The sequence below is a fragment of the Budorcas taxicolor genome, chromosome 18, assembly GCF_023091745.1.
Source record: "Budorcas taxicolor isolate Tak-1 chromosome 18, Takin1.1, whole genome shotgun sequence".
Taxonomy (NCBI): domain Eukaryota; kingdom Metazoa; phylum Chordata; class Mammalia; order Artiodactyla; family Bovidae; genus Budorcas; species Budorcas taxicolor.
In genome coordinates, this window is record NC_068927.1 from 15,185,964 (window position 1) to 15,210,123 (window position 24,160).

The window sequence follows — 24,160 nt, forward strand, 5'->3', positions numbered from 1 at the left end:
TCCCTTTGGGCGGCTGGGATAGTCACTGAACAGAGCAGATGCACAGCACGGAGGCTGTGGGGAGGCCCAGGCGGCCGCAGCAGGACCAGGGCTGTTGTGCTTGGGGTTGTTTGAAACCTGCACACCCATCAGAATCACCCAGAGAAGCTGTTAAAAAACGAGAATCTGAGGTTCAGGGAGTTGTGGGGTACAGCTCCCACTCCACAGACTTTGGTCAGGAAGGTTGGCTCTGCTGCTCAAGGACTTGGACTCGAACCTGACTTTACCACTGAGTAACCGTGTGACCTTGGACTGGATGTCGGCCTGTGTGTGCATGGAAGGTACTGCAGTGTCTGCTGCCCGTCGAGGGTGAGGGTGAGGCCTCCTTTCAGGCGGGGTTCTGGGCCTCTCCTGCCCATGAGGAGCAGCCCTCGTGTGACTGCCCTAAGGAGCAGCAGGGGTCCTGCACTCACAGTCACTCTCCGGCAGGGTGGCAGCCTTTGGTCACATGCTGTGGGATGAATGAGAGTATACTTAGGCAAGAGTACTCAACTAGTAACTAGTGTAATCTTAAAACTGGGCGAGAATGTCCAGCTTGCAAATTAGCCTAATCTTAGAATTAAAACAATCAGGGTGGTCTCTGGGTCTAGCCATTTCCCTTTTGGTTAAGTTTTCATTTAACAGGAACTTTAAAAGCAGACATACAGTTCTAGGTAAACATGTAGTAATGGTTTAAGACTATGAGGGAATGAATTGAACACATAAAGATTTAAAACCAGAATAACCCAGGGACAGATAAATTGATCAATGAAACTGACTTGAGAGCCCAGAGTTAGACCAACACAAATATACCAGCTAGATTTTGACAAAGCTGCACAAACAGTTTGATGGAGGAAGGACAGCTTTTTGAATAAATGGTATTGGAGCAGTTGGCGTCCACAGGAAAGATGAAAGAAATGTACCTTGGTGGAAACCTCACCGTGAACAAAAATTAATTCAGAGTGGGTTATAGCTTTCAAGGTAAAATGTAAAGCTCCAAAACTTTGGGATAAAGACACAGGAGAAAACCTTTGAGACCTGGGCCTGGGCGGAGAACTTTTGAGACTTCATACCAAAAGAACCATCCATGAAAAAAAGAAGATAAATAGATTTGATCAAGATTAAAAGTTTATGTTCCATGGAGGACCTGTTGGGAGCTGAAAAGACAGGCTACCGATTAGGAGAAGGTATTTTTAAACCACACATCTTATAAAAGATTAGTGGAATGTCCAGGGTAAAGACCTCTTGAAACTCCACAGTGAAAAGCCAGCCAATCCAGTCTGACAGTCGGGCAAAAAGCAGAAACCGGCATCTCACTAGAGAGGAGGTGTGGATGGTGAGTAAGCACATGGAGAGCTGCTGAGCAGTGTCCACCAGCAGGGAAATGTGGCGAGGAGACCGCAGAGCTCCCCAGGGACCCTCCCGACGCCGGCGAGTGCGGCGCCCCCGGGCCTCCCACCGCCGCTGTGAGGATGTGGACGTGGCCGCCACTCTGCTGCAGGGCGGCGGCAGGGGTGTTCCACCAAGCTAACCTGTCCTCACCAAGTAGCCCAGCAAGCACATCCTCGGGCGCTTAGGCCAGAGAAGTGGAAACTCGTGTTCACACAGAACCTCCACACAAGTGTCCATGGCAACTTATGTGTAATAACCAAGTCTGCGAAAGGTTAAACAAGCATGCATACCCTAGGCACACACTCGGGCCCAGGCTTATGCCCTACACGGCATTGGCTGACACAGCCATGGGGGTGGCCAGGCACGTGTGTGTGCAGTCTGGGGCAGGAGGACGGGGAAGGGGTTCATCTCCAGCAGGGACTCCGCGGGCAGGAGCTGTTTGGCATCTCCAAGACCAGGGAAAGCTTGAACTTCCTTTTATAGGTCTCTCCTGATCAGGGCAGGCCCACCCACGATGATCTGTTCTTGGTTAATCTAATGCCAACAAGCTGGGCCTTTTAATCACCTCTGCAGCCCCCTTCCCAGTAGCCCCCCAGGTTGTGTCTGACTTGGTCCCTGGGGCTGTGACTCCTCGGCAGGACATTCACGTGCTGACACTCGCTCCTCAGGATAACTACTGCATCCTTGGTGTCATGTGGATGTTGTGTAGTTTCTGAAAACCAAAGTATTATTTTGTACAGCTTGAGGTTGACATAACTCCGTTAGTGGAAAGGGTATATTGTCTGGCATGTTAATGTTGATGTTTAAAAACAGACTGATTCATTGCTTTCTTAAGTGTTTCCATTATAATCCAAATACAGTCATCCTTAAAAAAAAAATCCCATGAATAACCTTTTGACAGTCAAATTTTACATTGTCCCTTTTGCTTTTTTGGACTTTCATTCCCATTTCATTTTCTTCACAAAATTTTATCCCGTGAACCAGGTTGTTACACGCCTTAGTAATGGAAATACAGATAGAACTTGAAGCTGAGAAATGTATTTCTTGTAACCAAAAGTCCTGAGGGTTTTTTTTTAATCTCTTCTGGATTGAGAACTCTTTATAGTTATTAGTACGTAGTTGAGGAAAACCATGCAAGTTACTACTAGTTTACAACTAATTCTTAACAATGCAGTATTGTGAATGTACCCCCCCCCCCCCCCCCCCGAGATGGATGGGGCTTTAGTGTGAGTTAATTCCTGAATCTCTGGCTAGTGTGAGTAATCCGTCACTTACAGTGAAGCAGGGCTCAGCACCGCTTCGGTTTCTGTCCTCAGATTTGACAGTTCTGAGTCCTGAGGAGCTTTGTGTAGATCAGGGTGTGGGGGGTGAAGGGCTCCTCACTGCCTCCCGTGCGTGCCAGCAGGCTCAGCAGTCCGTCACCACAGATTACGTTCAACTGTCTGGGCGCTGAAACCGGCAGTCGTGGTTTCACGTGCACTTGGTGGAAGGCAGGTGGTGAGGAGTGTCCCCCGCAGGGCGCTTCCTATCTCACGTCTGGGTGGACAGGGCTTCTTGGTGTGGTTGAGGGGAGGCTTTGTGAGAGGGAGCAACCACGTTGGCCAGAGGTGCTGTCCTAGGGGTCATCTTTAGGACGCCGTGCCTTCTGGAAGGAGGGCCTCAGGGGGTTGAGTCACTGAGGGCCCTGCACACCTACGGAGCCAGGTGCCCCTGGGCTGCCTCTGCTCCAGCTTGAAGTGGTTGCCTCAGACTAGTGTTCCCTCTACCTTGAGGTCTTGTGGGAGGCAGAGGCCCGTTTAGTTAACGACTCTACCAGACATTGGTGTGAGCCCGTTTTAACCTGTTGTTTGTGGCTCACCTCTCAGCCCGTGAAAGGGCTCACACGCCACTGGGGTGAGGGGATGGGTGTCTCTGTGTGGGGACCTGGGTGACACCAGCCTTCCGGGAACACACTTGGGAAAATCCCATCTCCTGTTAGGACACATGAGTCGCTGAGGCCGTCACATAGGAGCCCGTACATGTCACCTCGGTACCTGGCCACCTGTGATGCTGACCTGTGGGTGGGTTGTCAGGGCCTGGGGGATTACCTGGGTGTCACTGACAACTGAGTAGAATAACTGAGAAGATGGTAACGGCTGTGAATGGAGTGCAGTGACTGTGGTTTATTTTAGGAAAACACCCCATGGTCCTGTGATTCACTGCGTCAAGTGGCAGGAAATGGCACCATCTGTACCTCTGATTTTGGGAGTGTTGACTGTGTGGCTGGGACTGTGGGGTGGGGTTCTCACGGATGCTTTTGGGTATGTGAGTGCTCCGCCTGTAAAAACAGGGTCTTCCCAGCGCTGATCTTTTGGGGGTAAGGTCTAGGGATGACTTTCTTCCCGGGTGACATAGCTGTGCATCCCGACCACCTGTTCTTTCTGCACAAGGCATGGCCAGAAGCACCGAGGATTGGAGGTCTCAGGAGCAAGAAGTCTCAACGACTGTGTCTCCCACGTGTTTAAACACACATTTCCCCTGAGGAACAGCCCCTGTCAGGGCACAGTTCTTTGAGCACGATTTTCTTCAAAGCACAGTCTCCGGCCTTGGGCTGTGGGTCCTGCACTGGCCTGGCAGAACCCAGCGGTCAGTGCTGTGCAGTCACCCGTGGCCCCTGCTACAAAGGTTTGTCCCTTTGCGCACAGCACTCTCACCTGGCAAGGGACTGAAAGCCTAGATTTCAGAAGGGAATTCCCTGACTGTAGAGTGACAGCTGTGACACCCGTCTCTTCTCTGTAAAGATATGGACGTTCCTAAGCCACTTCTCCTACCGGTACCAACAAGGAGCAGGCTTAGACTCTGTTAAGAAGCCCCCACCGCCCCAGCTGGCCCTCTGCCGGTGTTGCTCATGTACGTCGGGGGCCCTGCTGGGCCTCCCCTGCTTGGAGCAGGGCAGGGGCCCTGACTGTTGATGACTCTGCTCTCCATGAACGCTGTCGTGTTAAGGTCTTCTTTTCTCTGTGATTCTTTTGTTCCCTAGCGTCGTCCCCCAGACTACAGTAATTCTCAACAGTGATCGGCAGAACGCCGTTGTAGCCAAGATGGAAGACCCCCTGAGCGGCAGGGCACCGGAGCCCCTGGAAAATGTCATTAGCAAGTCAGTAGCACGACCCCCACCTCTCACCACCACTGCCGGGCCCCGGGGACGGGGCGGCGTCCAGGTCGCCCGTGTCTTCGGGCCCTGTGTGCTCACTGTGGTCCGCGCACCCTGTCCTCTCACCTCACTCCCATCTGTCTGTCTGTCTGTCCGAGCATGTCGGGTCGGCGGACACCCCGTCTCATTGGCAAAGTGGTGGAGGCATTTAGAGGTGGTGCCTTCTCCACTCCTTTCTCTGGGGACGCTCCGGCTGTAACCTGAAGCTGAGGCGCGGGTGCGTGGCGGGCATCTTTGCCCCTCATGTGCGGGCCCCCCTCCCCGTGGCATTGGCCCCGCCGTGCTGCTGCCCAGCGAGTCTCGCAGGCCCTCCTGCAGCAGTCCTGCTGCTTCCTTGTGGCCCAGGCCCCCAGGAGCTCGGCCAAGGGAGGTGGGTGCAGACACGGGGCCAAGGCCACAGAGCAGACAGCCCATGAGACGGGCCTGGCGAGGGTGGCGGTCATGGCAGGTCCAGAGCATCTAGTGAGGTCCAGCCCCGGGATGGAGCCCCGACCCCTCCCCCCCTGCCCCGGGATGGAGCCCCCTCGAGCAGGGACATCTCACTGCTTCCCCTCCCTGGGTGCAGCCATCTCTTGAAGGAAGTCGAAGGGTCACATGTCTCCAGATAAATTTTTTTTTTTATTTTGAGCATGTTTTGGAGCTGTGGTGGTCTGGTTTCCTGGCGGTGTCTCACTGCTCCACATCAGGGTCCCTTGTGGTGGTGAGAGGGTCCCCCAGGAGGCTCTTGATTGGCTTTGTTAGCCCGCTCGAGTGGCTTCTGTCAGCGGGGGACAGTTGGGAGCAAGAGCTGCGTCCTCCCGGGCCTTCTTGTTCAGAATGTCCCGGGACGGAGCAGTTCGGGGCTGTCATCTGAGTCTGCAGACGCTTTCCCAGAAGTCTCTGTGACCCCGACAGCAGTGCTGTGCAGGGCCCGCTCCGTGATGGGAGGCCCGGCCTCAAGTCACAGCCTGTTGTAATTTCACTTCTTTAAACATTTCAAGTTTCGTGCAGTTTCTTGGAGCCGCAGACTGCTTCCTGCTGTTACCGTGAGCAGGAAGAGCTGCGGGAAGGCTGGTGGCGCGGCGCGCGTGCCGGGATACGCCTCTCTGGGACGCGAGGGGAAGCGTGCGTGCAGAACTGTCTCCACGTGCTGCCATGCGTGCTCTCACCACGCTGCTGGTGTCTCTGTTTCCGCGCAGCGCGGTGCCCGGGCGTCGGCAGAACACCATCGTGGTGAAGGTGCCGGGTCAGGAGGACAGCCACAACGAGGACGGGGAGAGCGGGTCTGAGGCCAGCGACTCCGTCTCCAACTGCGGGCAGTCAGGAAGCCAGAACATCGGCAACAACGTCACCCTCATCACCCTGAACTCGGAAGGTGCGTCCTCTCCGCACATGAGGTAACGGGTGTGCAGTGGCCCTTGAACAGCATGGGCTGGAGCCGCAGGGCCCGTGACACGTGGACTGCTCACTGGTGACCACGGAGAGGGATGACTGGCAGTGATGCGTGAATTTCTGACCACGTGGAGAGTGAAATCCCCACAGGGCTCAGGCTTTTTCCCCCCGTTGTTTAGAAAAGTAATATATATTTATTGCTTTTGAAAGATGATAAAATATAAAAATGACGAAGGAAGTGAGAATAACTGGAAACATTCCTGGTCCAGAGCTCTACAAATCACATGCTGTATTTACCATATTATAACTTGCTTCTCCTCACTGCATGGTAGAAATCTCTCCATGTTAATACTGATTTACATAATCGTTTTCAGTCAGTTTCACTAGCTGAATCTGGTTCTGGTGATGGGCAGTTGTGACTTGATAGCTGGTGGTCAGCTCACTTGTCTTACCACAGCTCTGTCCTGTGTCTCTGACAAGGGTCAGGCTTCCATTCAGAGGGACTGTGAGTCCAGGTCGAGGCCATGCCGGGGGCTGTGCCGCCCCTGCCCAATGTGATGTAGGAGGACCGTCCTCTCTCCTGTGGGGTCTGGGGTCCACTGTCACTTGGCCCTGGGTCTGGGAGGTGGCCTGGCTTGTGCTCCAGAGATGGCAGCTCTATTCTGCTCTCGAAGGTTGAGTTAATGTTTCCCAAACAGGCCTTATGACAGCGCCTGGAAAGAGATGTGATTACTCAGCAGATGTAGCATCGTGTCACCGAGTTCTTAAGTTGTAGTTTGTTAACTAGAGAGGGCTAGTGGGGTGTTTCTGCTCCTCTGTCCAAATTGTTAATATTTTCTTAAAAGTAGATTTTTCTACGGACAAAGATTGTCCCATTTGAAAGACTTGTTACCACATTAAAATGTTAAAAACAAAGTTCTTTTTAACTCTAACAGAAGTTGCAGGATTGAGATGTCAGAGTGGGCACAGGCAGAAGGTTTCCATTCCATGAAACTGACCATCTTAAAGCAGACATGCTGGCAGGCTTTAGTCCGTTCACAGAGTGCACAGCACCGTGGTCCAAGTCCAGGGTGTTTTCCCCAGAGAGACCCCACGGCAGGACCCCGTGCCCTGTCCTCCATCCCGCCGCCTTTGACCATTTCTTGTCTCGGGTTGCTGGTCGTGCAGGCTTCACCTGAGGGAAGCACTGGCACCCTCCTGTGGCGCGCACCGGTGCTTCATTCTTCTTTTTGGCCGCATGACGGCCCATCACGGAGACATGTGCTGTTTGTCTATCACCCATCAATGGACGCCGGGGCTGTGCCCACTTTCTGAGTGTCGTGAGCAGTGCTGCTTTGCACATCTGTGTGCAGGTTTTTGTGTATGTTTTCATTTTTCTGGGGCTGATACCTGGGAGTGGAATTGCTGGGTCAGGGGTGCTAGTCTATGACTTATTGAATGTGAGGAAGAGAGGTGCTCCTGACTTCATCCTGGTGGAAGGCGAATGAAAATTACACTTGCAACAGCTGCAGAGAAAGTTCTTATTCTTCATCCATGTGGGTTTTGGGTAAATTAACCTCCCTAGATCTGGCTACTTACTTTAGACCTGATTTGTTTGGTTTAAATGGCATTGGCTCCAAACATGACATGGGGTCATTTGGGGGAGTCTGGGATTATCATAAAAACAGAAGATGTTTTCGTTTCTTAATGTGGTATGATTAATGTGAGTCAGATGTGAATGTACATAAAAGAATCACAGTTTGAGCTTCTTAGTATTAATATCTATAGGGGAAAAGTACAGGTTTTCTGGGGGTCTGAGTAGGAGGTTACCACTGTCCTCTGGAAGGTCCCCCCGCAGTTGCAGTGTCCTGAGTGTCGGGTTGAGTGTCCTTGGTTGGCCTGGGGTTTGTGAAGACGGAGCAGAGATGGCGCGTGCGCCTAAGTGGCCGCCGTGCACAAGGACACAGAGGAGCTAACGCGAGGACGCGTCCTGTGGAGCTGCCACGGGCTGTCTGGTCAACATCCCGAGTGATTCAGATGCCCTGAGCAGGGGATTAGCTGTTTCCCTGCCACACCCTCCCTGGACTGACCCGCCAGGCCTGGAGAGTGCCTATCGGAGAAGTGGCATTAGCTCGTAGGCGCTGAGGGGCCAGAGTCCTCTTCCTTCTGATAAGAGCCCAGGGCTGCACTGGACATATGCTCTGATTTCTTACCAGAGTACTTCTGTGCCTCACTGCAGACAGCCACGGATTTTCATAATGGTTATTTCTTAGAAATCCCACGTGGTCTGTGTGGGTTGGCATGCCGTGCTGTTCCCTGATAGATCTGGAGGTGTCAGGGGTCTCAGTTCAGTTCAGTTCAGTTCAGTCGCTCAGTTGTGTCCGACTCTTTGCGACCCCATGAATCACAGCACGCCAGGCCTCCCTGTTCATCACCATTTCCCGGAGTTCACTGAGACTCACATCCATTGAGTCTGTGATGCCATCCAGCCATCTCATCCTCGGTCGTCCCCTTCTCCTCCTGCCCCCAATCCCTCCCAGCATCACAGTCTTTTCCAGTGAGTCAACTCTTCTCATGAGGTGGCCAAAGTACTGGAGTTTCAGCTTCAGCATCATTCCTTTCAAAGAAATCCCAGGGTTGATCTCCCTGCAGTCCAAGGGACTCTCAAGAGTCTTCTCCAACACCACATTTCAAAAGCATCAATTCTTCAGTGCTCAGCCTTCTTCACAGTCCAACTCTCACATCTGTACATGACCACAGGAAAAACCATAGCCTTGATTAGACAGACCTTAGTCGGCAAAGTAATGTCTCTGCTTTTGAATATGCTATCTAGGTTGGTCATAACTTTTCTTCCAAGGAGTAAGCGTCTTTTAATTTCATGGCTGCAGTCACCATCTGCAGTGATTTTGGAGCCCCCAAAAATAAAGTCTGACACTGTTTCCACTGTTTCCCATCTATTTCCCATGAAGTGATGGGACCAGATGCCATGATCTTCGTTTTCTGAATATTGAGCTTTAAGCCAACTTTTTCGCTCTCCTCTTTCACTTTCATCAAGAGGTTTTTTAGCTCCTCTTCACTTTCTGCCATAAGGGTGGTGTCATCTTCATGTCTGAGATTATTGATATTTCTCCCGGCAATCTTGATTCCAGCTTGTGTTTCTTCCAGTCCAGCGTTTCTCATGATGTACTCTGCATAGAAGTTAAATAAGCAGGGTAACAATATACAGCCTTGAAGTACTCCTTTTCCTATTCCATGTCCAGTTCTAACTGTTGCTTGCTGACCTGCATACAGATTTCTCAAGAGGCAGGTTAGGTGGTCTGGTATTCCCATCTCTTTCAGAATTTTCCACAGTTTCTTGTAATCCACACAGTCAAAGGCTTTGGCATAGTCAATAAAGCAGAAGTAGATGTTTTTCTGGAACTCTCTTGCTTTTTCCATGATCCAGCGGATGTTGGCAATTTGATCTCTGGTTCCTCTGCCTTTTCTAAATCCAGCTTGAACATCTGGAAGTTCACGGTTCACGTATTGCTGAAGCCTGGCTTGGAGAATTTTGAGCATTACTTTACTAGCATGTGAGATGAGTGCAATTGTGTGGTAGTTTGAACATTCTTTTGCATTGCCTTTCTTTGGAATTGGAATGAAAACTGACCTTTTCCAGTCCTGTGGCCACTGCTGAGTTTTCCACATTTGCTGGCCTATTGAGTGCAGCACTTCGACAGCATCATCTTTCAGGATTTGAAATAGCTCAACTGGAATTCCATCACCTCCACTGGCTTTGTTCATAGTGATGCTTTCCAAGGCCCACCTGACTTCACATTCCAGGATGTCTGGCTCTAGGTGAGTGATCACACCATCGTGATTATCTAGGTCGTGAAGATCTGTTTTGTACAGTTCTTCTGTGTATTCTTGCCACCTGTTCTTAATATCTTCTGCTTCTGTTAGGTCCATACCATTTCTGTCCTTTATCGAGCCCATCTTTGCATGAAATGTTCCCTTGGTATCTCTAATTTTCTTGACGAGATCTCTGATCTTTCCCATTCTGTTGTTTTCCTCGATTTCTTTGCATTGATCACTGAAGAAGGCTTTCTTATCTCTTCTTGCTATTCTTTGGAACTCTTTATTCAGACGCTTATATCTTTCCTTTTCTCCTTGGCTTTTCGCCTCTCTTCTTTTCACAGCTATTTGTAGGGCCTCCCCAGACAGCCATTTTGCTTTTTTGCATTTCTATTCTATGGGAATGGTCTTGATCCCTGTCTCCTGTACAATGTCACGAAGTCAGGGGTCTACTGTGTCTTAATTTGGCACTTCTGGCTGCTGCAGCTCCGGCTCCATTTGAATCAGAGGGAAGTGCTAGATGGGAAAGGGGCGGTGAGCGGTAGGCTTACTCCTTAGCTCCTGCCCTCCACCACCCCCCTAGCAGAGAGAGGTGTTCACTCCTGTCTTTGGTTAAGTACTGACAGTGCGTGTACAGGTTTAGGTCTCTTAGTTCAAAGACTAAGCTGGTGAGCTGAGGTAGGGAAACAGACTAGCCAGCATGGACTGAAAATGGGATCTCTTCATTAATGAAGGGATTTCATTAGGTTCGTAATGACGAGTTTTAATTCTTGCTGTTTATGCACTTGATAATTTTTACAGAGCTGGACTCATCCTGCATATAAGATATTTGGAACTTGCTTTCAGTAGGGAAGTAGCTTGATGAAAACTGACTTATTGTCAGAAATCAGCCTGTGAATGTCGCAAAGCCCCAAGTCAGTGAAATGATTTTATGCACCTTCCTGGGGTATGCTGGGGCAGGGGTGTGGCAGGGAAATGAAGCCTGGGAGGAGCAGGTGGTTCAGGACCCTTGAAGAAAGGTGTAATACCTTCACTCAGAAGGACTCGGGTTGGCATAGGATACGAAGGGTAGTGTGTGGTTGTGCTGGGAAGCAGCCCATGAAGCAGGTTCTGGAAACTTCTCTGAGCCCCTTCCCAGGCCCCTCAGTGCCCCCACAGCCTACATGTAACACACAGAGAAATTCACAAGCAGCTGGGGCAGCCTGTCTGAAAGCCTGGTGGAAGTGCAGCCCAGCACCCACTCATGACACAGGGCGTCCTCTGAGGCTGGCCTGGAGAAGTGAGAGGCCTGCCTTGAGGACCTGATGTCCCGTGACCTTCCCCAGGTCCCACATGGGCACCCATGCACCCCGAAGCCTGTGGCGAATGGGGAAAGTTGCTCCCTCTCAGCTAGTTCACCATCCTTTAACTGGAGACTGAAATGTGTCCCTGGTCCCCTCTTGTAGAAATTTGAGCCAGTCATCAGTGAGGGTTGAGGGGGACTGGAGCCCAGGGTGTCTGGGGGATCTTTCTGTCCCATCACAGCCGCCTGCACAGGACTTAGAGGCTTCTGCGACCCCATGGGTGAGCCCCTGGCGTCTTTGGAGAGAGTTCGGGCGACGGGCTGGCTTTGGCTGGGAGATGACATCTGGAGTGGCTGGTGGCCTCCCAGCCTGCATGAGACATGGGCAGGGCATGCAGGTCACGGTCCACAGATTCGGGGGTGGCCCTTTGCTTTCGAGGCGGGGTGGCGCCTTGTGGGGCATTTTCTTGGAGTCCCTGAGTTGCAATAATGCATGTGAAGTCCTGGCTTGCAGGAGGCGCAGGTTAGAGACCATCCTGTCCACCCCACGTGATCAGCTTTACACTTGAAGAAGAGGGATGCAGGGGTGTGCACGCCTCGGTCCAGGGACAGCTGGGCGGCTTGGAGTCATGTCTCCCTGGTGTTGGCAGACGTGTCGGGGTGTGCGCCACCGCCTCAGGAGGTGGGCCTTTGTATTCACATGATGTACACACGTGTATGCGTGTATATACACATGTATGTGTGCACGTCAGCGGGTGGGGAGGTGGGGACACAGCTGGCTGCTTTCTCTGCTTCCACTTGATGCCCTTGAGAATGTAGTCATCCTCTTTATTTCATCACTTTCTCCTCATTTCATTTTCCTGGAACTAAAATAGAGCCTCGAAACACATATTTGTATTCTCAACTATTTGAGTGGTTAGAAAGTTCAAGTTACTGCTGAAGGGTTTTCTTCAAATAGGTTTTTCAGATGTGTCAGTTAATTTAATTAAAGATTTAAATGATTGGAGTAGAAAGCAAGTTTATTTTTCTTAAAATCCAACTGGTAGTTTTTAAATAGAGCTACTAGAATCTATTGTTTCAGCTGCCAAAACTGGACCAAGCTATTTTAGCAAAATAAATACATTCTTTTTGAATTGTCAAAAGGCAGATTTCTCACATATTTATGTGGGCAGGTGCTCCATCTTGTTTTACATTTAAAAGGCACGGTTCGCTGCCACTGTCAGGCTAGGGTCTGGCCTCGTGTTGGGCCAGAGGTGAGACAGGGCTGGGTTGACAGTTGTGACAGGTGCCCCCGGGTGAGCACAGAGCATCTGGGCCAGGGAACGTGGAGGGTGCTGTGCACTCTACTCGTGGAGGAGCTTGGAGTGACGTCTTTCATCCTCCAGAGTGCGCTGGTAACTGCCCTGCGGCCCATGTGCCACCTCTGGGGCTGGGGCCATGTGTCAGCAGGGAGCTGGATGAGGAAACAGCCCTCGTGGGTCCGAGGACGCGGCCTCACGCCTGCGCTCACGGTGGCCATTCGGTCACTTCCTCGCCATGTTCTCCCGTGCTCGCGTCAGCCACAGGGTTCCCAGAGCTCATCTGTGAAGCCTGGGTAGTTTCCATCAGGCAGTATGATGGGTGATTCTTGTTTACATAGAAAACCAGGATTAGTTTTGGTTTGTAAACTTGTTCATTCACTGGATGTGGTGTTTTGCCTTCCTGAGAATTCAGTTTAATAGATGAGGTCACATCCTCGTTTCTCCCTCTCAGGTCAGCTGGACAGTGTCTGCCTCTTGCCCTCTGTGTCCTGTGTCTGTGTGTGTGGGGGACGGTGTGGTATGGCCCTGGCCTGTTTTCTCCGTCATCACTGGAGCCTGGTGGCTCCTGGTGGGTGGTGTCTGGAAGGAGGATGGCCCTTCCTCTGCTGCGTCCCCACTGGGGCAGCAGGGCCAGGTCCGTGGGCGCTCCTAGCACCGGCCCAGGGCACCAGCGGACCTCTCGCTGGGGGCTTTCAGGACTGGTCCTCTCCCTTACCCAGCCTCTGGTCTGCGGGTCCAGCAGGGACGTACACGGCGCGCACACAGGCTCTGGGGAGCCAAGTAGGGGTGTGTGTGCAGGCAGCCCCCAGGGAAGCTGATGTCAGTTGGAGTCTGTGACGGAGAAGCTGAGGCAGAACCCCCCTGCCAGCGCCCCCTTCCGACTCCCCTGCTGTCCCGCCTCCTCTATTCACAGGCGCAGCATCACTTTGACATGATGTTGACTCCGTTTGGAAATTGACACTGACATCTTGTCCAGTGTTTACTTTGCTTTAAAAATATTGTCTAAACATAGGAGCTGGCTACACAGAGTTCATAATACTTGTTCCTGAGAAAAACTGCAGGATCTTTGGCGGTGTGGAGGTTGGGGTTGAAGCCTGCAGCCTGATGTCCTTGCACCGGCCTGCAGGGCGCCCTCCTGCAGTGACCCCTCCAGTTCTCTCCCCGCTTCCCTCCCCCGTCCTGCCCCTACTTGCTTCATGGCTGGATGGCTGCGGGTGGAGGACAGTCCTTCTGCTCTGGTGGTGTTAAGCCTGTCATTCTAGGTTCACTGAGGGTTTAAATCTTGAGCATTAGACCCAGTGCCGGGCATAGAGTTGCCACTCTCTGTAGATAAGTTAATAAACTCGCTAGGAGCTGGTGCCTTTTGGGCATTCCAGCAGTGCCTGAGCCAGTGCCTCTAGAAGTCCCTTCGCATCACATTTGGATCATGTGTCCACTTGCTTCTTCTGTGGTCAGGTAAATGCCACAGGTGGCTGATGGCAGAAGGCTGCTCTTGGCTCCCCCTCTTTGCCTCCAAACCAGCCTGTTCCTGAGAAGTGGTTCTTCTTACTCATCTCTTACTCTGAGTTCCAAAAGTCAGACATGTGATTTGTTTTCTGTCCTTAGCCAAAGTCAAGAGCCTGCCTCCCTCACCCCTCTAGTGGCCGGCCGGCCCAGGGGTGACATGGTCGTCATAATGGGGCTGCTGAGCCTTGCCTGGTGTTCGAGGAAATTGCGTGATTCAGGAGCCTGGCCTGGAGAGGCCGCCCTCGCAGAGCAGAGCGTGCGAGTCCCAGACAGCCGGCCTCTTGGCCTGTGCTCTGTTCCAGGCCTGTGGCAAAGCCAGGCGGGCTGGCTGCCCTCTGTGGGGCCTTTTTTTGTGCATAGAGGCCAGAATGTAAATATCAGGACATTTCAAAATAAATCTCACGAGAAATCTTGAAACAGTGACAACCCTGGCTAGAACATGACTTAAAGGCCCCTGGCCTGGCGACCCTTTGCAGGAAGCCGGGTCCCCCTGTGAGGTTTAACTCCCCCTCCTTTCACTCTGCCCCCAAGTGCGGGCGCTTTCAGGGGCCACCTTGCGCCTCAACTTGCTTCCACGTGAGGATCAGAAGGAGTGCTTGGAAAGTGGCCACCGTGCAAGCAGCATTGAGCGTTTTCTTGATTTGCGTTCCCAAGTGGAGTTTCCTTCGGCCAGAAGATGAGGCTTTTTAAAGTTGATGTTTGTTTGACAGCGTTAAGCCATTTCACACACTTAGTCAATCCTGCAACTCCCGGGCGGCTGTGACAGACGGGGGGGAGGCGTGTTGGGGACACCGGCCCCTGTCAGGGTGTAGCGTTGTCCCTCATCACTGACGGAGCTGGTAGGGTGCCGCTGGGCTTGCAGACAGGTGGGCTCCTGCCAGGCGGAGGGGGTGCCATCCGCCCTGATGCCCCACCGCCCCCTTTCCTCCTTTGGTTTCCTGCCCGTCCTGGGAGCATCCTGGGCTGCCTCACTGAGGTCGAGAGGGCAGGTCCTTCCGAGTGAACTGAGCTCTGGACACTCGACCCCCAGGCTGCCCTCGAGGAAGCTGGGGGCGTGGGCTGCAGGGCTCACCCGGCCCCCTCTGTCTCCTAGAGGACTACCCCAATGGCACGTGGCTGGGGGACGAGAACAACCCCGAGATGCGGGTGCGCTGCGCCATCATCCCCTCTGACATGCTGCACATCAGCACCAACTGCCGCACGGCCGAGAAGATGGCGCTCACGCTGCTGGACTACCTCTTCCACCGCGAGGTACAGGCCGTCTCCAACCTCTCGGGCCAGGGCAAGCACGGCAAGAAGCAGCTCGACCCTCTGACCATCTACGGCATCCGGTGTAAGTGCCACCCCTAGTCCCGTCAGGGGAGGGCTCCGCTGGGGGCGGGCACTGGGGGACCCCTAAAGGTAGGGTGGGGCGGCTCCGGGTCAGAGCTGGTCAGGAGCGGGGTGCCCTGTGCCTGGGAGAAGGGCGGGCCCACGGGGCGGGCAGGGAGCTGTGCAGAGAGCTCCGGGTCAGAGCTGGTCAGGAGCGGGGTGCCCTGTGCCTGGGAGAAGGGCGGGCCCACGGGGCGGGTGGGGAGCTGTGCAGAGAGCTCCGGGTCAGAGCTGGTTGGGAGCGGGTGCCCCGTACATGCACACTTAGCTTAGCTTACACTTAGCTTTCTTTTTTTAATTCTATGGCCACACTTGGCATGTGGGGTTTTAGTTCCTTGATCAGGGATCGAACCCATGCCCCTTGCAGTGGAAGTGTGGAGTCTTAACCACTGGCCCACCGGGGAAGTCCCTGCAGTGTCTTTTTCAGACTTCTGACTTCGGCCATGCCAGCCACCTCCTGGGTCAGGAACCCACAGTCCCCACCACAAGCCACACCCGTCTCACTGTGGACAAGACTGGGTTTTACATTTTTTCTTTTTTCTGATTATCAGAAGTATTTTTCTTGCTTGGTTTCTTCCAGGGGCGGGGGGAAATCAGCATTTGAAACACAAGCACTTCTTTGAGCTAGGGAGCAAGGTTACTGAGCGAGAAACTTGCGAGATGCCAGCTTCTTCAGGCTTCCCAGGGTTAACGGGCCCCCAGAAGCTGGGATGACCAGCCATACAGTTCACGTGCTCTGTGCAAAAAGGAGCTCTTTATTGTAAATGTAAAGAAATTGGCCATGTTGTCATGGGGCTTAGGATCTAAAGACAGAGCAGTTGCCTTTTCCCCACTGAACCGATAGCGCTGTGGCCTAGTTCTCAGGGCTTTACTGGTGAGTCACATAGGCATCTGCTCAGGCTGGGGGAGCCTTCTGGCTGATCTCATGAGACTAGAGATGAGGCTGGCATGCCCCCCAGGGCCCTGAGCTAACAGGTCTTTGAAGACGGCTGTGAGGGGGCCAACATGGAGAGACCCCCAGCACCAGGAGATGTGATGTAGCAGCACAGATGGGAGTCACGTGACCATGAGGACTGTCGTCAGGTTTCCCCGAGGCAGCCTGGGGCAGAGATGGTGCTGCTGAGGGTCCACAGGGACCCAGAGCCCCGCTGACACTGGCCTGTCTGGTGTGTGACAGGCTGGCCGTGTCTGGGGCCATGAGGTTGAGATCATTGTTCTAGCAGAGCCAGCCTCCCTGGGAGGGCTGGGGGTGGGTCTGTCTTATCTGTGGTGGAGGCTCACAGCCTGTGACCCGTGGCCATCGTGGTTTGTAGCAGCACGAGTCAGTGTCTGTCATCACACGGCCATGTGATCCTGTGTGTGTCCCTCTCCTTTCCTCCTGGCAGCCCTGTCCTGCTGCACTCAGAGCCCACCGAACTCCAGTGTGACCGCTTCTGTGGTTAATTCCTCATGTCTGCAGCGACCTTGTGTCCAGGGAGCATCACCACGTTCTGGGTCCTGGGCGTGAACACGAACTTCGGGGCACGTTTCAGTACAGTGCTCAGGGCCTGGGTTCTTTGGAACCGTGGGTGATCAGGCTCCTCCAGGCCCAGCCCAGCATGCCTCTCTGGGGGCTGGGAGGAAGTCATGGTCAGTGTGGGCTGGTGGGGGGAGGGAGGCTGTGAGAAGCAGAGGCAGGTGGGGCCCTGGCTCTCAGGGCACCCTGGAGCAGGCTCTCCTCACACCCCAAGGTGCAGGGCGCCCGTGGCGGGGTGGGGCTGGCCTGCTGCAGTCCCCCGCCCCCCCCACCAGCCGCTGAGGGGCTGGCTGGCTTGTCTGCAGCTGAGACCAAGCGCTGAGACAGAGAGTCCTGAGGTGCTGGGGTGGGGAGGGTCTGCTGGGCTGTCTGTGGCCATTTCTTCTCCATGTGGGTGGGCACCGAAGGCTTGAATTTTCAGGCTGGTTCTCACTCCTCGCTGATAACTCAGCTTGGGAGCTGAAGTGAGGATAGTGGCGTTCTTATTTCATGAAGTTTTCTTAGGAGCATCAAATGACTTGAGATAAAATGCTTCAGCAAGTGTGAAAAGCAGTTAATTCAAAGTAATCTTTTTATCACTCATTATGGCAGCTTCCCTCCTCCTTTCACTCAGCTGAGGTTGCTCAGAGCTGTCAGAAAAGATGAGGGACGCCTTTGGCAAAGTGAGAGGAAGCCCTGCTGTGGCGCCAGCCATCGGTGTGCAACGCCTCCCCCCCGCCCCCAGCCCCGTACGGTTCCCGGGGCAGAGCCAAGCCTCTGGGTGAGGGGGTATCAGTGCTGCTGGCTCCTTCATCAGTTTTTCTTGGCAGCCATCATGGGGGCATCTGCCATAGAGCCGGAGTCTTGAGTCACTGTTGGAAGGAACTATGTAATAAGATGTCTTAGCAGCATTTTAAAATGGTTAATGCAGAACTATGAGAATGTGTATTTTTTCTTTAAAGGACGTAAGCCAGGTTTTGAACTGGCAGGTTGGTTTTTACAAAGTCGAATTTAAGTATTAACGTTTTCGTTTGTTTCTTATATTTGTATACCCGCCTGTGTCTTGTGCATATTCTTTTCTGTTAGTAACAAGGTTTGAAAGTTTGCATAATCTTGTTAATATTCTTTTCTGTTAGTAACAAGGTTTGAAAGTTTGCATAGTCTTGTTAATCCTCGAGGCGTTTGGAAGGTGTTTTCCTTGTGCGGAAGGCATGAGGGTCCAGAGGGTGGTCTGCAGGGGTCCGTCGGTGTTGGAGCAGGCCCCTGACCAGGTGGTGGGCATGTGTGCGGTCCTCAGTTCTTGGCCTGTGTTTGGGCTTCTCCGCGGCTGTAGTCGGTAGCTGGCTCTTTTTGTGACTGTATGACTGTATTTAGTGGTCAGTCCCCAGTGACTATACGATTGTAGTTCCAATAGTTAGACTCGGTCACTGTTTGAGTTCTATTATAACTGCGGCCGGTACTTGGGTTCTCTTGTTGCTCAAGTGAATAACTGGCTGGGACTTTGTGAGCTTGCCCTGCACTTAGAGCCATCCCTTTGTAAATAGTGAGGGACGACTCTGGTTAGAGATGACCTGGAAACCAGCACGGAGGTGCTGCGGCCCTCGTGTGTTTCCTTCCCTGCAGGGTGACAGTGTGGGGCTGAGACCACTGTGGTTCAGCTTCTCCCCAATCCCCTAAACCCAGCCCTCCTTAACCCCATTACTCTTTATCAAGATTACAGACATTTTGGTTGTCATTCTGTTTAGAGTTAAAAATGTCTTAGCTTGTGTTCACAAAGTCAAGAGGTGTTTTGACAAAAGAAAATATAGTTTACTTAAGAAAACAGACACTTCCTTTGTTTTGATTCTTGCCAGGTTGTTTGATTCCCATAGAGCAGATCTCAGATTTCGGGCATCAGTTTCTCTCTCAGCAGATACTCCAGACTTGGTGCTCTTAGTAGTCAAAACAGGAAGTTTTTCAGCTTAATCTTCTTATTATTAAATTTTTGGATTTCATCCACTTATTTTCTCTTTATTCAGTGGAACTTCATGACCAGCTAGACAGGAGGTCACCCTGGTGAAAAGCATTTCTTGTGGTTCGCACGTTCCTGACAGTTACTTTCTGTCAGTTGAGCACAAGGAAGAGATGAGGTGGTCCACTGAGAGATGGGCACGCTGGCAGGGCAGGATCTCCTGTGGGAAGGGGGTCTCAGATTCCCGTGTTGCACACTGAGAACTTGCCGTACTGTAGGGGCCACCAGCGAGGGTGCTGGTGGGCTGCAGCCTGATGTCCCTGCCTACCTGGCCAGCAGTCAGTGGACGTGATGCCCACTAGGCTGGGTGTGCGAGGGCTCCAGGGAGGGGGCTGGTCTCTATCTTTAGGGAGTTCTGTTCTGACTGAGGAGGCAGACGGGGAGGCAGGGGAACTCCCATAAGCCTCAGACTCAAGTAGCTGTAGAAGAATGTCTTCAGATGAATTGTAATCAGCGTTTGGTCAACAAACATTGATGTGTCTGTCCTTGCTTGGACGTTCTGGGTTCTCGGCAGGCATGGGTGAGTAGAACAAAGATCCCCTGTGTTTGTGGAGGAAACGGAGTGTATATCATCAATGTCTAGGGGGTGGCAGTTGGGAGGGTTCTGGGGTCAAGTGGGCTGATTGAGGGGAGGATCATTTAGATCACGTTGGAGCCGAGACGTGAGAGGAGGGAAGGAGGCGGCTGGGCAGCGCGATAGGGGTGACAGGCTGCAGTTTCGGTAAAGCTCTCAGGACCCTTGACTTCGTCTCAGCCTTGGGACCCAGAAGGCCGTGTATGAAATCTGGGTGGACAGTCGGAGCGTGGGCATCCAGGATGCTTGTGGGAACCCTCACCTCCAGCTTGTAGCTTGTCTCCCTCTGGTGTGAGGGGCTCAGGGCAAAAAAGTTAAAGTTAAATGAATGGAAAGCCGTCGTCACCCATGACAGGCACGACCGAGGTGGCTCTTGCCCTTAAGGCTTTCTGTTCCCACCGCGCCTTGACCACAGCTGGGCGGGAGGCCGCGCCTCACTTTCCTCCCGTCGGATGTGTTCTGCAGGTCACCTCTTCTATAAGTTTGGAATCACGGAATCCGACTGGTATCGAATCAAACAGAGTATCGACTCCAAGTGTCGGACAGCCTGGCGGCGAAAACAGCGAGGCCAGAGCCTGGCCGTCAAGAGCTTCTCCAGGAGGACGCCATCCTCGTCCTCGTACGGAGCCTCAGGTTTGTGAGCAGCCAGGCGGGTGGTCCGGGGCCATTAGAGTCAGCATGCGCCATGCCTGCTCATGCCCTGGGAGAGGCTCCGATGCGGGTGTCAAGGAGCAGAGCATCCTGGGCTCGGCAGTATCACGAGGGCCTTGGCCAGGACCTCCAGCGGGTTAGCCTGTGGCCAGCTCTCTGGCCACCCCTCGGGATGGTGTTGAGATCCCCCATCTGGGCAGCAGTCTTGGAACTCTGTGTTTCCAGCTAGCACCTGTGTGAGGCCCTGAGCCAGCCTGGACCGGGTCCGAGCCGGGGTAGGGTAGGCTGGGCTGGGTCCTAAAGCTCCCTTTGCCCCTCAGGCTTGGTCTCCGGCAGGGGCTGGTGATGACATGCTTCATCTTTACTCTCGCTCACTTATTTAAATGTTTTTCTTCCAGTTAGTAGTGTTTCTTTCAGCTGAATGACAGTAATTTGGTTTAATGGCACTTTTGTGTCTTCGGTTCATTTGTTCTCTGTTTATAAACACGGTAGTGCTCCTCCTGAGAGGCTGTGGGTTTGAGCAGCTCGATGCGGCCGTTAGCCTTGTGTCCTCTGGTGGGTGGCGACCAGGCTTTTCAGTGCCGATGCTGGGCAGGCTCCGGTTCTTAGGACATGTCCCTTGGGATGGACGCTGGCCGGCCCTGGGAAGGTCTGCAGAGTCCAGTAGCACCTTCCGTGGCCGGGGTGACCGGAGCTTTCTCAGGGGCAGGGGACCCCCATCATCCTGCTGGGTCAGCTGTCCTCTGGGTCTCGGAGGCAGACTTCTTGGTGCTACAGGGCGCGCTGCCACCTCCATCCACCCAGCTCTCCATGCTGCGCCTCTGGGGTGGGCTCGGGCTGCTCTCGGGAGGTTGGTCTCCTGGGAGCCAGAGGGGGCCCTTTCCTCAGGCACTGGAGCCCTTAGAGCTTTGAGAGAAACACAGAATAGCACGTTCTTCTTTTGTCAGTTTCTGTAACTTCCTGTTGACTTGATGTTTCTCTGTCTTAACTTACTGCCTACTTGGCTCAAACTTGATACGTACAGGGTGGTTGGTTGAAGGGCCTCTGGGATTTTGTACTGATCTTCCTGCGTACTCGAGGCCTGAGACAGCAAAGCTGGTACCTAAGGCTCTTCTGGTGACAGACATAATCCAGGAACATGTCATTCAGCCAGGATTCCGTAAATTTGGGCTTCGTAGTAATTCCAGCTGGGGTTGTCTTGTTTACTTCTGAATTATCAGCACACAGAGAGGAACTGACAAGTAAATGCTGTCCGTGAGCATCTGAGCCAAGGCTACTCTATTTAAAGCTGGATTAGTACTGCCAGTTTGAGCACAAACCACATCACTAGTTTCAACGGACTTTTAAAATATCAATTTATTAAAACATCTGTATTTCACACTCCTGTCTGGCCACACTGTGTGAATTTTTATACGTGCTTGAGTTTAAGGGGCCGCCCTTTATTGTGTAAACACCCCCAGCACTTTCCCTGCAGTTCTCATTGGGGAGCATCTGTGTAGGGCCTAGAACGTGAGGGTTGCAGGGAACCAGCTCCCAATCTTGTGTCTCTCCGGACGTGTAGGAGCACCAGCCAGTGGGGGCAAGGCCTATGAGAGGCTGCCCTTTCTGTGTCTCTCTGTTGGGAGCAGCGGGGAGAGGTCTTCCCTCAGCAGGAAACCTTGTCTCCGGTCACTTGTCGTAGCTTTTGGATTGTTCTTGGATTGCAAGCAAGTAACCAAGGCCCATTTTTGCACTGGATTTTGATATCAATATAGATGATAAAACATGGATTTAAATGGGTTCTCAGAAGCTGCATGCTTGTGGGGAGCTATTGCTTGCATGGTTAGCTCAGTAACAGGTTTCTGATGTGTTGTGTGTGTTAACATTTTAATGCTGTTATATTGCAAGTTTTTAAAAGGTAGTCAGTGGAGTCTATACCATGTCAGGTTGATACACACCACTCAGCTATCAAAAGTGCATGAAAAGTCTGTTCTTCGAGAATCAGATGTTTTATATCTTTTGTGTCCTTCCATTCATGTCTGTATTCCACTTCTCAAGGAGTTTCACTCTGTCTTTATCTTTAGAAGTTTTTTGAGTAATCCATTCTTAGAAAGTGAAAGTTGCTCAGTCATGTCCAACGCTTTGCAACCCCATGGACTATCCAGTCCATGGAATTCTCCAGGCCAGAATACTTGAGTGGGTAGCCTTTCCCTTCTCCAGGGTATCTTCCCAACCTAGGAATCGAACCAGAGTCTCCTGCATTGCAGATTCTTTACCAACTGAGCTATCAGGGAAACCCTAATCCATTCTTTACAACAAAAATATGTGTGTACATTGATAATTAAAATTTTTTCTGAGTCCTAATGTTGTAAGTGTATAAGAAAATTCTCCTGGTTGAGATAGCATTGTGATTAAAAGTGATACACATGAAAACAAACATCTCATTTTGGGTTAAACATGGAAGGTACACTATTTTTGGGCTTCTCTGGTGGCTCAGCAGTAAAGAATCTGCCTGCAATACAGGAGACCTGGGTTCGATCCCTGGGCCAGGAAGATCCCCTGGAGGAGGAAATGGCAAGCCACTCTAGTATTCTTGCCTGGAGAATCTCATGGACAGAGGAGCCTGGCAGGCTATAGTACATGGCACTGTAAAGAGTTGGACACAACTGAGCAACTAAACAACAACAAAACTTTTATTGAGAAGTTTACCTTTAATTGAGCTGGTGGGGCTTTTCCCCCAAATAATCCATGGACCAATCCTACTTTGGGCTGGTCTGAAACAGACTTTAGTGTCTACTTTCTTCCTATTTTTCATTTTTGTTGCTTCATCTGAGGAGCTTCACTTATACCCAGTGGGTGGCTGGGAACCGTCCCTGTTCAGGGGTGGTCGGGTCTTCATCTCTGTCCACAGGTCAGAAATCTCTGCCATGTGAACAGCTGCTGCTTGGTGACCCTGCACATCCAGGAGCTGCCAAGTCCAGGATGGCGGGCTCCCCCTTCCTCCCTGTGGGGGCAGGGGAAGGCAGAGGTGGGCTCAGCCTGGGCTGATCTCTCAGGCCCGTGTGTACCTCCCTGCAGAGACCATGATGAGCACGCCGCCGCCCGCCAGTGAGCTGCAGCAGCCGCCCCCACAGGCCCTGCACTACGCCCTGGCCAACGCCCAGCAGGTCCAGATCCACCAAATCGGGGAGGACGGGCAGGTCCAAGTAGTACGTACTTCTCACCAGTCTGCCCTCGTGGGCGGGAGGGGAGGGGAGGGTTGGGGGCATGACCAGCTTTCCCTGCAGTTCTGGACCCCCCTGACAGCTTAGGGGAGGGGTTCAGTGCTAAATCAAAGCGGAAGCAGTCAGGGTAGGCCTCTTACAGCTCACAGATACCCACCCCTTGTGGTCCCTGCAACTCTGCACTTCTGCCTGTCTTCCTGGGGGCACCATGATGTGTCCTAGGTATTTCCTCAGCTCAGAAGCACGGGCACCCTGTACTGAGGGCCAGCGGAGGAAGCTGGAGGCCTTAGCGTGTAGCTTCTTTGGATTGGGTGACAAGTGCCCCTCGGCGTGGTGCCCAGCTCATCCAGCCCGTCTGGCCCTGCCTCGTGCGCTGCTGGCCCAGGTGGACATCCCTCCCAAACCTTCGTGGGTCCTGTGGCCAAGGAGAGCGGGCAGGAACTCTCTGGGGATCCTGGGGGTGCTTCGTCACCCAGCCTTCTCACCGGCGGGTTCATGGCAGGGCAGCCTCCTGGACACTTGGTTAGATGCTGTGCTCCACGCACCATCCGGAGAGGGAGAGCTTCCTGAGAGCACAGGGGGCACTTGTGAGGGGCGTGTCTTCTTCCAGGGGAGACAGAGCAGCTACAAACAGTGGTTCTTTGTTTAGCTGACGGTCCCAGAGGCAGTGACTCTTAGCTTGTTAGTGAGGAAGCTCTCTGAAAGAATTCCAGAGCAGATAACTGTGATTCAGGGTTTATATAGACGTGGCAACATGAACGCCACAGAGAAATCTTCAGTGGTTTATTTTCAGGCCCATTTTGATTAAGGTAGAATTTTAAATAAGATAATGGATATTCGTTTCATTGAGCAAAGTTAAGATTTACAGTAATTACTTGTCTGCCTCTACCTGCAAACATTTTAGTTGGATTCTTTGGAACTATATTTATTAATGTTTACTTCAGTTGTTTACATAGTCATTGATTTAAAGAGCTGACTG

General features: G+C 52.5%; 1 protein-coding gene across 3 annotated transcripts in view; it reads left to right on the forward strand.

Annotated features, from left to right (window-relative positions):
- The window catches only part of BANP (BTG3 associated nuclear protein), a 70,314-nt gene that overhangs the window by 30,505 nt on the left and 15,649 nt on the right, over positions 1–24,160 (forward strand). For 2 of the 3 annotated variants that reach the window (XM_052655493.1, XM_052655496.1), the window contains 5 exons: positions 4,430–4,546; positions 5,782–5,957; positions 14,970–15,209; positions 19,793–19,960; positions 23,036–23,166. In XM_052655493.1, the coding sequence (XP_052511453.1) occupies positions 4,430–4,546; positions 5,782–5,957; positions 14,970–15,209; positions 19,793–19,960; positions 23,036–23,166 (832 nt within the window). The remainder of the gene's footprint in view (positions 1–4,429; positions 4,547–5,781; positions 5,958–14,969; positions 15,210–19,792; positions 19,961–23,035; positions 23,167–24,160) is intronic. The other variant, XM_052655494.1, reaches the window with a different exon arrangement.